Source organism: Bubalus bubalis, chromosome 3 (assembly GCF_019923935.1).
Source record: "Bubalus bubalis isolate 160015118507 breed Murrah chromosome 3, NDDB_SH_1, whole genome shotgun sequence".
Classification (NCBI taxonomy): Eukaryota; Metazoa; Chordata; class Mammalia; order Artiodactyla; family Bovidae; genus Bubalus; species Bubalus bubalis.
Genome location: NC_059159.1, coordinates 22,913,957 through 22,927,286, shown reverse-complemented (window position 1 = coordinate 22,927,286; position 13,330 = coordinate 22,913,957). Strand labels below are relative to the sequence as shown.

The window sequence follows — 13,330 nt, the reverse complement described above, 5'->3', positions numbered from 1 at the left end:
TAGCTTTTTATGAATTCTTATTGCTGCTCATCTTTTAGAGATTAAAAATAAATTGGGTGATCAAGAAGAAAGTTAGGTTTAAGAAATTTAGCTCATATACACCTAAAACTAATATAATGTTGTATTTTTATCTATTAAAAAAAAGAAAATCTAGACCAGAATGGCCCAAACTCCCCAAATTAGCCCAGATTAGCCAAAATTTACCCTCAACAGAGATTCATACCCAGTTTACAGTTTTATACAACTTATAAACTGTACATCATTTACTTTATCCAGACTTTTGAATGAATAGTATGTGTGTATATTTTTAGGAAAATAATCTTTATTTTAATAAAGTTTGCCATAAAAAAACTGATGGCTATAATGTTTTTGCAAAAATTAAAAAAGCATTTTTACAGTGTAGGCTTCTCCTGTCTGACTGTGTTGTTCTCTAGGGGTGCAAAGATGGTAAGGAGATGTTCATCCCCATTGAGCCAGACGGAGAGCAATTAATGTCTTAATGGAAGTGTAATTAGCCCTAGAGGTCTCTGCTGTTGTAACCCTTCAGAACTGGAGTGACAGATTAAAACCTCCATACTTAACTCTTTCTAGTTTCCTCAATGGGCACGGAGAAAGACATATTTACTAGATATGGAATGCTCATTGCTCTCACTTACCAGAATGTGTCCTAAGATGACCTGTGAGTGCATCTCTTCTCTGGCATGCGTAGTTGCAGAGGTGACACTTAAAAGGTTTTTCCCCTGTGTGCAGTTTAATGTGGCGGAGGAGGTTACCTTTCTGAGTAAAAGATGCCCCACACTGATTACACTGGAATGGGCGTTCACCTTTAAAAAGGACAAAAAGGAGAGTTCTGATCACCGGGCAATTGGCGAAGCATATGCACAGATTCGATGCCTATGGCAAAAGCTCATTTTTTAGATAGTTTCTGTTCATATTGGGATCAGATGGGAGCTGTATTTCAAGGGAAGCCTAGGACTGACTTAAGGAATCTTCCTTCTAGAAGAGAAAAAACTGGCAAGGCTAGGGATCACCTTGCCTTGGATCAGAGCATAAAAAATGAGTAGCTTTAGAAGTGCTTTCTAGACTTAAGTTTTTGCATTACTTAGCATTCCTTTTAAATAATCTCAATCTATAAAAAGAGTCACAGACTGAAGTCCTAATAAGGTATAGAGAGCCAGAAATGCTTTTTTTTTTAATTGAAGAAATGCTTTTTAAAGTTTCCATACCCTATGTTAGATGAAATCTATAGGGCTTGGTGGGAGTGTTAAGTTTGCATGCATCTCTATAGACTGCCTTTTGTTGTCTGAAAATAAATTTTTTAAACTGTTAATAAAAATTGAATCCTTTGATCTACCAAATTTGAACCCAATACAATAAGGAGATCTGCTGTTCTAAATGGGTTGCCATTTCCTTCTCCAGAATTCTTGCCTGGAGAATCTGAGGGACGGAGGAGCCTGGGGGGCTGCCGTCTATGGTGTCGCAGAGTCGGACACAACTGAAGTGACTTAGCAGCTTAGCAGCAGCTGTTTTAAAAGTTACACAAAATATATGCAAGATGCTTAAAAAGCATATCACACAATTTAACTCCCACTTGTTACTGAAGAAAAATATTTGGCTGACCTAGAACACTGTGATCTCTACAGTCTTATTCATAGCATTTGTGATATGCTTGATAAATGCATGGTGAAGCAGGAATAAAAATCGCTAGGTAAATGGAAATGCAGAGAGGGAGAGAGATATCAGAATCATATAAAAAATCAATGAAAAGTAATCAAAAGTAAGTTCTAAATTACACCACTCCTTTTCTTATGTGGTTGAATTAGGACAGTTTTCAGAACAATGGATAGACTATTTACCAGTATGGCTCCGCTTATGAACCATTAAGACATTGAAGCTAATGCAGGATAATCCACACACATCACAGTTCATCTTGCCACTGGTTGGCCTGCTACTATCATATGAGACAACGTGTCTCTCCAACTTAATGTTTTCATATTCATTATATTCTCTTGAATAGCTGTAAGGAATTTCAGGCTCTTCTGCATTTCCCATGGGCTCTGGCTTTAAAACATTCTCATCCCTTTCACTGTATTCATCTTTCACTTTCATTGAATCATCTGCAGGGAGGAAAATGCAAGAAATGAACAATGATTGTTTTTGCAGCTATCAAAGCAGCTCAAAGAACAGAGACCCACAACTGACAATTAAATACCAAATGAAGCTAAAAATATTGTACATCTACAAAACAAGAAAACACCATTAGGATGATCACTGATTATTTGAATTCAGAGCCATAGTCAGGGGAAAACACAGACACACGTGCACACACACACAAACACACACAAAATAGATGACAGCATTTTAGGCCATTCAGAAAATTAGAGATAACAGATTTTAGCTATGACTGCTCAGAGCAACTATGAAAAAAACATTTTGAGCAATTTTTCTCCAGTACTGGGGGAGAAGAAAGGTTCTCAGATTTAGTACCTTTTTTGGAGGCTGCAGTTGCAAGGCAAGGTGATGTGCTCTTTGGTTTCAAGAAGAAAATACTATTTTAATTCTTCAATTGCACTCAATTTAAGCCACTAAGACTGAGAGTTAACAAGTTGTTTTTTTTTTCCTGATTTTAAGCCATGCCTTGCCTCTTCCTCTTCCATGTATACAAACTGCTAAAATGAGTCTTATCTCTCTCTTGGAACTGATAAAGAGACAACGCTGAACATAGAGGAAGCTGGCAGTACTAGTGAAATACTGTTGAGAAAGATAAAAGGAGAAGTAATCCTTTAACATAACCTTCTAAGGAGTCACTTTCATTGACGCAGGTAAATGAAGCTCAACCTAAACAAGGGGAACAGCACCAATAACCAATACCCAAGTTAGGGAGGGCTAAACTCAAAGCCCTAGAATAAAATGCTGGATAGGAGAGGTGTGGCTGGCCCAAGTGAGTTGGCTAATCAGGTACTATTTCAATAAGAGCTGCAACACTCTTAAGCTGAAGAACATAAGAAATGAAGAAGGCAAATTTATGTACTGATACTAAGAAAACCTAAAATATTTGTATATTTATAAGTATAAATACTTATAAATAAGTATTTATAAGGGATTTTTCATATATAAAACATGCTGCATAAATGCTCACTTTTACAAAAATTCATTCTTAAAAACTGGAAATTGTAATGCTCCATGGGAATCACAAGTCAATAGGAGTTCAGGGCTGGAAGAGAATTTAGAGATCATCTGATCCAACCCTTGTTTTTCAGATGAGGAAATCCGGGAACAGAGATGTTTTTGGGACTAGCCCACAGTTACACAGCCAGTTAATAGCTGATGAACTGGAATTAGAACACTGAACTTGGATTTGCCCTTGCACTCTGACACATAGAGTCTAATTTGCTCTTTATATCATATTGCACACTCCCTCTTTAGTGGTGTAGATGTTAAAGACCAAAACACCCTGAAGAAAAGATATTTAAAAAAATGACATCCCTTCCAAACAACAGCAGTAAGTGCCGCTCCTGTTGCCACACAGGAGGAAGTATAACTGCAGCTGTGCCTGGCTTGCTACCTTCTACTCAAGTTTCAATTTTCACTTCTATCAAGGTTACCTTTCATCTATATTAACTGTGTTTGCTTAATAGAGCAAGACAGGGCCTAACCACCAGCAGAGGAGCCATTGCCGCAGCACTGTTCCACTGCTTCTCACCACGGTTCATGGTTCATAACCTTTTACTCTTTGATTAGAAGAGATGGAGGGCTGCAGGAAACATCCAGTGTGTTTCAAAGTGGCCCATCCTATGCATCTGGGTTATATACGAATTGATATCTATTTCCTACATGGAGAGAGAGTCCTCCTCTTCCTTGGACACATCTTGCCTGCTTTTAGATGGAATGAGTTTCCTTAAGTGGTTTTTGCTTTTCAAATTTTTTTAAAGAGAAGGATGCACCTGAAGCTTGTACCCTCCTCCTCCTCCATCACTCCAGCTGCGGGTGATATCCCACCAAAGCTTGAGTGCTCTTCAGTTTGCATGTAGGCGTTTAAAACAACCTCAACGGAAAACTTCAGCTACTGAAAACCAAAAACAGCATATAGAAAAGGCCAGTAGAAATGGATCCTTTTCATTTGGGTTATAAAATGTTAATATGAACAGACTCAGGCTGTTCTGTGGTCCATGATAATTAAAATCTGGTAAGATCAATGTTTTGAGTCTTTCTGAAAACACAAGACATAAGGTTGCTCCTTCTCTCAGGATTTTGGTTTTAATGGGCTTGACCTAGAACTCAGTACTACACCGACCTAGCTCAAAACAAGTCCTTGGCTTTTGTTCTTGAGGACTTAGCTGTAGAACAAGGAAGACAGTATTTGAGACTCAGGACTCTAAGGGAACAAATCCAAGCACATGAACAGGAAATTGAGGCAGTCCCTTGGACTTACTGGACCAAGAGAGTTCCTGATTTGCTCTTGGGGTCTTACCAGTTTTAGATAAAAGATCTGGATGGCCTCTCTGCATGGTTACTGAGGATCAACAATTCATTATCATTTACCATGTGAAGATAAACAAAGCTGAATACTAATTCAGATTAGTATATAAGACACAAAATGGATTACTGAGAGATTATTGGGCTTAGCACCTAGTCTCCAAATATAGTCCACCAAAACTACCAGAAAAGAAACTAGTCTGCTCTAAGGACTAAGAGGTTCATTCCAACCCTTGGGAGGAAAATTTGTAGGAGCAGAGGAAAGGGAGTGGGAGGGACATTCTACTTAGTGTCCCTTGAAAACATTAATAAATATATCTAGTGGTAAATAACCCACCTGCCAACGCAGGAGACATAAGAGATGCAGGTTCAATCCCTGGATTGGGAAGATGCCCTGGAGGAGGGCATGGCAACCCACTCCAGTATTCTTGCCTGGAGAATCCCATGGATAGAGGAGCCTGGTAGGCCCCAGTCCATAGGGTTGCAAGGAGTCAAACACAACTGAAGCGACTTAACACATGCACACACTAAAATCAAACTTACCATTTTGAACCCCAAACTGCTTCTAATGCTTGATGTCTTTTTTTTCCCATCTGTACCTGCAGCATTCAGGATCTTAGTTCCCCAACCAGGGATTGAACCTGGGCATCCTGCATTTATTGGGAGCTCGGAGTCTTAACCACTGGACCACCAGTGTAGTCCCTATGACGTCTTTAGAGTCACACACGGCATCTTACTTTTTCCATTCTCCAAATCTTGAAACTGGACGACTTTTCCATCCAATCTCCACATCAAGTCAGTCTCCAAGACCTATAGAGTCTATGTTCTCAAGATCTCTAGATGCCAACACCTCTTTTCTATTCTCTCTGAAATTTAGTTTAGCCTCTCATCCCATCACACCCAAACTCTCTCAACATTCCCTTTCTAGATAGATTTAATACAAAAGTAACCTGTGCTTACTGTCTCTACAATCTCAAAACTGATATAAAATTGCCTGTAATCTGGATTCTGTCTTCTTAATTCACTGAATCTGCTCCCCTAAAGATCTTCAATAAACTCATGATTCTTAAATCCAGTGGTTTTTTGTGTGCCATTCTCCCCAACTTCTCTGCAGCCCTTGATACTGTTGACCACCACTCCTTCTTCTTCTGTATTCCTACTTCGTCTGTGAAACTGAAACTTCTTTCCTCACCTTCTGTGAGTGAGTGTGAAAGTCGCTCAGTCGGGTCTGACTCTTTGCGATCCCATGGACCATACAGTCCAGATTCTGTATGGCCAGAATACTCCAGGCCAGAATACTGGAGTGGGTAGCCTTTCCCTTCTCCAGGGGAATCTTCCCAACCCAGGGATCGAACCCAGGTCTCCCGTATTGTGGGCAGATTCTTTACCAGCTGAGCCACAAAGGAAGCCCAAGAACACTGGAGTGGGTAGCCTATCTCTTCTCCAGCTGATCTTCCCAATCCAGGAACTGAACTGGGGTCTCCTGCATTGCAGGTGGATTCTTTACCAACTGAGCTATCAGGGAAGCCTACCTTCTGATTACTTTCTTTTAGCTCCTTTCCCCGTTTTGCCTCCTAAATGCTGTCCCTATCCTTCTTTCTTCTTCCCCGCTAGACCTCCTTCCCTATGGCAATTTTCTCCACTTTTAAGACTTCAACTAGCACCCCGAGTATATATATCGAGGTATAGTTTCTCTCCCCTCCTTTTGTCCTTTTCCCAAAGGCCTCCTCGATATCTCCACAGTTACTCAGGTCAGAATCTTTACAGCCATCTTTCCTCCCGTTCTTTTGCATCCCCACGTTTAATCACTCATTGGTTCTATTTCTGCACCCTCTCTCCAATCTGCTTCTCCTCCCCACTATTTTGCATGCTCATTATCCCAAATCTCAAACGCTGATGCTCTCCTTATGATCTATTGTGGTAGCCTCCACATGGTGCTCTCTGCCTTCTTTCTCTCTCCTTTCCAGCACATCCTATGCTCTGCCACCAGATGGTTCATGTAAACGATAGCTCTGGTCACATCATGAGCCTGTCCAAATTCTCCAATAGTCTCTGCTGCCAACAACATGAAATGCAAACTCAGAAACAAAGAATTTAAAAGACCTTTCAATATGTGGCCCCAGCTATCTTTGTAATGTTGATTTGGAATACTCAGGTATCTTTAATGAAACTAAACAACTTCTGAATATTCTTCCTCTTATTATTTGCACTGCCAAAAAGATCTTTCTCCCAAACTGCCAAAGGTCCAAATCCAACACATCTTTTAAGGCTAAATTAATTTGCCATTTTCCTCTATTCTGCCTTCCCTGTTCCCCCAGCTGCAAAATAATCCGTTCCTTCTTTCTCTGAGTTACTTATAAAGTCACTTCACCTCCCATATGGACATATAAGCTATCTGAGGTCAGAAGTTACACAGGTTTGGTGTTTTTTTTTTTTAAACTCAGTATTCCCTATGACACTGCTTGAAGGTTGTGGGGTTTTAAAATACAAATTTTAGGGGTCCCAAAATTTCAGGGTGTGAGGACTGGAAACGTGCATTAAAAATATGCTTTCCAGGCAAATCTTATGCACAATGGAGTTTGAGAACCGCTGCTCTAGAATATGACAGAGCGCTCTGTGTAAAGTACATACAAAGTAAATACTTAGAACATGGATCTACTACTATGTTAGCCTCCTAACTGGTCTACAGCGGATACGACCTCTCTTTTAGACTATATCCTATTATCGAATTAATCAGCCTGTAGTATACTAAAACCCTTGTTCAGAAACTTTCAAGGATTTCATTTTGTTTACAGGATCCAAACTCCTTAGTGAGACATTCAGGGGCCTGTCCAGAAGCTGCTCTGAGCTGATCTGACTATCTCATATCTCACTAGATTCCCTGAATCACCCTTCTCTCTAGACTAGAATCTTGCCTATTCAAAGTGAGGTCCTTGGATCCACAGTTCCAGCATGCCTCCCAGGAGCTTATTAGGAATGCAGACTCTTAGGCCTCACCCCAGACCTACTGGATCCAGTTGTGCATTTCAACAAATCCTCAAGGATTCTTATACACATCAAAGTTTGAGAAGCACAGTAGTCATCTTACTAAATGCAGCCTTCCAAGCCTCTTCTCCAGTCTTTTCTTTACCTAAAATGCCCTTCCCCACATCAACATTCTATTCAAACTTGCAGATGCTGTTTAAATGCCATTTCTTCTGTGAAGTTTTCCTTGATACTTTAAACTAGCAAAAAATCCTCCTGTTTCTGTTTTCATACAGCACTACACATAAAATCAATAATACTGTTCCACAGATTTATATTATACATTCAGAGATGTTTATCTTCATTTTTCCTTGATTTTTCAATTGTCAGTGACTGGCAACACCTGAACTGTTAATAAAGGCAGAAAATCTTAAAGATCTGGCAAGAAATACTTGAATATACGTGAGGAATAGCCCCACAGTAACCCAAGGTCTTTTGTACAGTGAACAGACCTTTCGTAATATGAATAATCTGCCATTTCAATTTTGTAAATTCTAGTCTCTTATTATATGTATCAGGTTTCTTAGACACATGACTTCGATTGCCACTTAAAAGACTATCAAGAATCTTCTTAGGTACTAGCAATATTTTATTTCTTAAGCCAGGTGGTGGGTCCATGGATGCTTGTTGTTATTCTTTATACATGTAAATATATTTGCCTTTTTGTATGTATCATATACTTCACAATAAAAAATGTTAAAGGCTCCTCAGTAAATTTTTTATAATCGAGCTTGTGGAGAAAAGAACACACCAAACCACAAATTGCTGATAAAGGTAATTGCTAAACATTCCCAGAGGGGGGAAAAAGATGTCTAAATTGAATCTAACCCATAGAAAATTAGATTAGGTTGCACTTCTTTCTAAAGGAGCTACTCTGGGGTGCAATTGCTCCCATCTTTGTCTATGTTCTGGAGGCCACTTAGGAAGATGACACACACTCACACACACACACACACCCCAGAGAGAATTTTGTAGGCTGAGGAGAACAAAGGCTTGGCTCACTGGGGCTGATGCACATGGTTTCATTTCCTGGGGTGATGGTTATCACATGAAAGGCTTGCACTCCAGAGTAGACATTTTTGGTTTCACCTGAGACACTGCAAAAACAATGGGTCTTGGAAAGGATCCAACATCTCAATCCTTCAGGGGCAATAGCTGTCTCAGCCAACTGTGCCTCAGTTTGTTTTTACAGGCACATAAAATGCTCAGTTGGAGAGAAGAACCTATCAAAGATGGCAAACAGAAGAGGCAACTTGGATGTCTTGGATAGTATGTTTTTAGTATGAACTTCCCAGTGTAAAAAGCAGGTTCTGAATTTCCACTCTGAACTATGAGATCTCAGAATCCAACTCAAAGAACAAAGTTTGGAGTAAACAGCCTCTAGTTTGCCAGAGATGTTGTGAGAAGGGACAAAACCAGATAGCAGCTTTAGACAGGGAAGACACAAAAGGGGATGTTGTTTAAGTGTTTTACAAGGATTGGGGGTCATAACCATGAAATCCTCGGCACATGCAAAAGTCAACTGGATAACAAAGAAGCTTAATCATCTTAATGTGGCATTTTAATGATGCCACTGATTTGCTATGCCAATTCAGAGATAATGAGGCCCTAATGCTACAGATGTTCAGCCAGGCTAAAAGAAAAGGGGGGTGGGCTTTTCTAGCATGCCATTTTCTAACTATCCAATTAAACAAATTGTGAAAGCATCTAAATAGTTTACCAGGTTTTGACAGCTGTTAATAGGATTTAGAAGCTTGAAGCACTAAAGAGCAAAATGGGAAATACATGTACTGCAGGTATTTAGTCTATAGAGTTTGTTGCTATCACCCAATATAGCAAAAATAGATTAACTAGAACAGTTTTCCTTATAAAATTAATGTCTGTACTCCTTTCCCACAATGGCTTCTTTGTAGTACAAACAAGAACACTGAAATTATGGGTCATTTTCATTTTCTAATTTACATTTTTATGTGAAAAGTGAGGAGGGAGAAAAACCAATGATATTTTGAGAAGTAGAGAATATGAGAATTTTCTAACCAGTAAAATAAAATTTCAATGAAAATAAAACTTTTGGTCACTGATATATAGTATCCATTATGTTTTTATTCTTCTCTTCCTTTAAAATTTAAAATGATAGGCATCTTGTGACTTTAAAACACCTATTTTAAAATTAGGAAAAAATTGGTAAATATGAATCAGACTAAGAAGAGATAAAATATTGATATCAATAGTGATGAGATAAGAGGTAGCAGTTTGGATAATATTTGATTTAAGTTCTCATTAAAACATATTCTTATCAGACTTTAAATTTGCCCTTAAAGAATCTAAACTGGTAATTAGTAAATCATGTCACTTCAAATTCAAGAGCATTAGCATGAAAACATGAAGAAAGTTTCAGTTGCAAGGAACCACCCTTGATTTTACTAGAGACATTAATCTTTGTCTAATTATCTGACTATCAAATAGCTCATTCATTGCCATAATAGTAAAAATAATTTTGCTTAATAATTTCAGTGCGACTCTTGCTTCTCCATTAGAACAAGAGGAGATTTATTACTTTTAACAAGAATACACTACATATCAGCAGTAGATATCACCCAAACTGCTACCTCTTATCTCAACACTATTGATATCAGTATTTTATCTCTTATTAGCCTGATTCACATTTTCCAATTTTTTTCCTAATTTTAAAATAGGTGTTTTACAGCCGATCAGCTGGGCTAAGTTCTTCAGCTACCATCAAGCCAGGTGAATTTTTTATCTTGAATTGTTGTGAGGGCTGAAAAACATGATGTGTGGGAGTTCCTTCTAAACTATAAAAAAAGTATACAAGTACATTTTTTCATGTCTGTCCATTATAGCTATGAACTTTCTCTACTGTGTGTTTATTATTTTGTATTTATATTTCTGAGAAAGAACTGCCATCCACTGAAAAATAATGATTGAAAAAAAATATATTTAAAGAGGTTAAGGTTTTAGATGTTGCCTAAACATACTAGAGATAGACTAAAGTATGGACCTGGTAGATATTTCATTTATAAATCCAGAAGAAAAAGCTTTCTTTTCATTCACAATTTTCTTGTGTATAGAATATTCACTTTATCTTTCTATCTTTTTAAAAACTGAACAGAGCTTAATCCTAAAAATTTAAAGTATATTAAAACATAATTCTTAGGGACTTCCCTGGTGGTCCAGTGGTTAAGAATCTGCCTTCCAATGTAAGGGACACAGGTTTGATCCCTGGTTGGGGAACTAAGGATATGCCTCAGGGCTACTAAGCCTGTGTGCTGCAACTAGTGAGCCAAATAAATAAATAAATATTAAAAAGAAACATAATTCTTAGAAAAATTAAAAAATTGCTGTCCAAATACAATTAAATTGGTTAAAAACATCCTGTCATAACACCAAACTCAGGATCCCGGGTGAGAGAAGGAATGAAAATGTCTTCTAAATATATTCAGAGTATAAGTAGTTCTTGTTATACATAGTACATATGTGTGTTATGTTAACTGTACAACAGTTAACATGTTTATTTATTATTTATTTCCCATACAGATTAGAAGTATCATCAAGGCAGAAGCCAGGTTTCAGTAATATTCGTGTCCCTAGAACCTTTCAGAGGACTCACTTATTGAATGAAAAAATGAATGAATGAACGAACTCCTTGGGCAGCCTGAACCAATTTAATGATAATAAAAAGGCCAGCCAAGGAAGAAGTCATAAGAGAAGAGGGTTCCATCCCTGGATCAGGAAGATCCCCTGGAGAAGGAAATGGCAACTCGCTCCGGTATTCTTGCCTGGAGAATCCCACAGACAGAGGAGCCTGGCGGGCTATGGTCCACAGTGTCGCTAAGAGTTGGACACGACTGAATGACTACACACAACGTGAAAAGGAAGGAGTCAGTCCATTTGCTGTACCACCCCCTAGCTTGTCTACAACAGTCTGCAAATGAGCTGTGCTATGAAGTTTCTCCTCATGATACATTAGGAAAACCCCCAAGCCCCACAGTGATAATAAGTTTTCTAGCTGATTTCTTTGCCAAGTGTGGTCTGGCTTCAGGCACTCCTATTCCGCTTCTTTGGAGCAGGCTGCCACTGACCAGCCCCAGCTCCTTGAACCTCTTCCCTGAACTCTATTCATTCCTTCTTCTCTTTCTACCTCGTTTATTTTCCATGTTTACTTGTCTTTCTCTGTCTCCTAGGTGTGAGCGATCTCCAGGGGTCTGTTTCTTGAACTTTTTGGTTTTTTCACTTCACATATTCTCCTGACCCAACTTTTTTTGCTAATGACTCCCAAATCTGTATTTTCAGCCAATCCTGCCTGCTGAAACCAACAGATACTGCCAACCACCTCTTGGATTTTTTATGTTTGTTTCATACTCAGTCTAATGCACTGTTCCTTTCTTCTGTACTTTCTTTCCACATCTGCTCCCCTATGTTAGTTCCCATTTTCTTCTCTGTGTAGTAGCTCCTTGATGTCAATGTCTACACCCTCAACATTTAGCACTCTGCTGGGTACAAAGTTTAGCAACCATTTACCAAATGAACAGAAGGACGGAAAGAAAGAAGGCAAGAAGGAAGGAAGGAGCAAAAATCATTTGTTATTTGCTTAGAGTACAAAATTAAGGCTGGATATGTTTCCAAAATACTGCACAGATTGTAATTTTGCTTAAGGCTAGTATCTTAGGCCATGGCAGAAGAAAACAATAAATTGTATTTCTAACTTAAGGTATACTAACCAGACACAAAGGTTATAGAGGATTCTTGGAAGAGAGAAAAATGAATATAAGGATTAAGAATGAGAAGATTCTTGCCTTTTTAAACATTAAATTAAAACAAAATATATACAAATTAATATAAAATTTACCACCCGCTACACATTATTTGGACTTTTCTTCCTCTCTGCTTCATCCATTCCCCTCTCTCTGTTTTCCAAATGATGAAATTAGAGCACTAAGAAACATTGGAAGGAACTCAGTACTGATTTGTCCTAGGTAAATCTACATTACAAGCACATAAGGGAATGAGCTATTTTGTCACTGGAACATGTTAGTCCCTGAGGGTAAAGTATAACTGCTTAACAGCTGCCCAGTGACACACTTCAAGACTGCAAGCAAGAAATGCATCCTAGCTCCACCAGAAACTGTGGAGGGAATACTGCCTGGCAGAATAAAACCAGGACGGAATCCAGCCAACAAACTGGAGTACAAGCCCCTTTCTATTTCAAAAGGCAACTTCCAATGATCACAAATAGAGGTTTCTAATAAAAGTATTCAAATAGCACCAGAATGGGTACTAATAATCATAAAGAAAGGACAATATCATATTTCACTCTCATTCTGCCCACTGAAAATAGATTTGAATGTCTTTTTTTTTTTTCAAAGTTCTGATGAAAGAGCATGAACTTCAGAGTAACACAGAATCTAGGTTCAAGTTGTACTAACTAGCCATGTGATCTCAGCAAGTCACTTGACTTCTGTGAATTTTCTTATTTGTGCAATGAAGATAACATCTACACCTAACAAGATAGTTACGGTAATTAAATTAGGCAAAATAATGTATATAAAGACCAAGCATATTAGATGACATATAATATCTTTGTGACCTTGGAATCGATTTCTTATATTTGATACCAAAAGCATGATTCATAAATGGAAATATCTTACGACTCAATAATGAGACAAATAACGCAATTTGAAAATGTAGAAAAGATCTGAATTGACATTTCACCAAGGAAATTACACAAATAAACAATAGGCAAATGAAAAGATGTTCAACATCATTAGTTATTAGGGAAATGTAAATGAAAACCACAATAAGATACCTCTTC

The 13,330-nt window shown here is 38.2% G+C and overlaps 1 protein-coding gene across 6 annotated transcripts in view; it reads right to left on the bottom strand.

Annotated features, from left to right (window-relative positions):
* Positions 1-13,330, bottom strand: part of IKZF3 (IKAROS family zinc finger 3) — a 93,341-nt gene that overhangs the window by 27,422 nt on the left and 52,589 nt on the right. For 2 of the 6 annotated variants that reach the window (XM_006068572.4, XM_006068571.4), the window contains exons 4-5: positions 1,857-2,117; positions 657-824 (exon numbers count right to left, since the gene is read on the bottom strand). The exons of 1 other annotated variant lie outside the window; for it this stretch is intronic. In XM_006068572.4, coding sequence (XP_006068634.1) covers positions 657-824; positions 1,857-2,117 — 429 coding nt within the window. Of the gene's footprint in view, positions 1-656; positions 825-1,856; positions 2,118-2,487; positions 2,752-3,605; positions 4,031-5,019; positions 5,761-13,330 lie in introns of those variants that run through there. 3 more of the 6 variants (XM_044939006.2, XM_044939007.2, XM_044939008.2) reach the window with 3 other exon arrangements.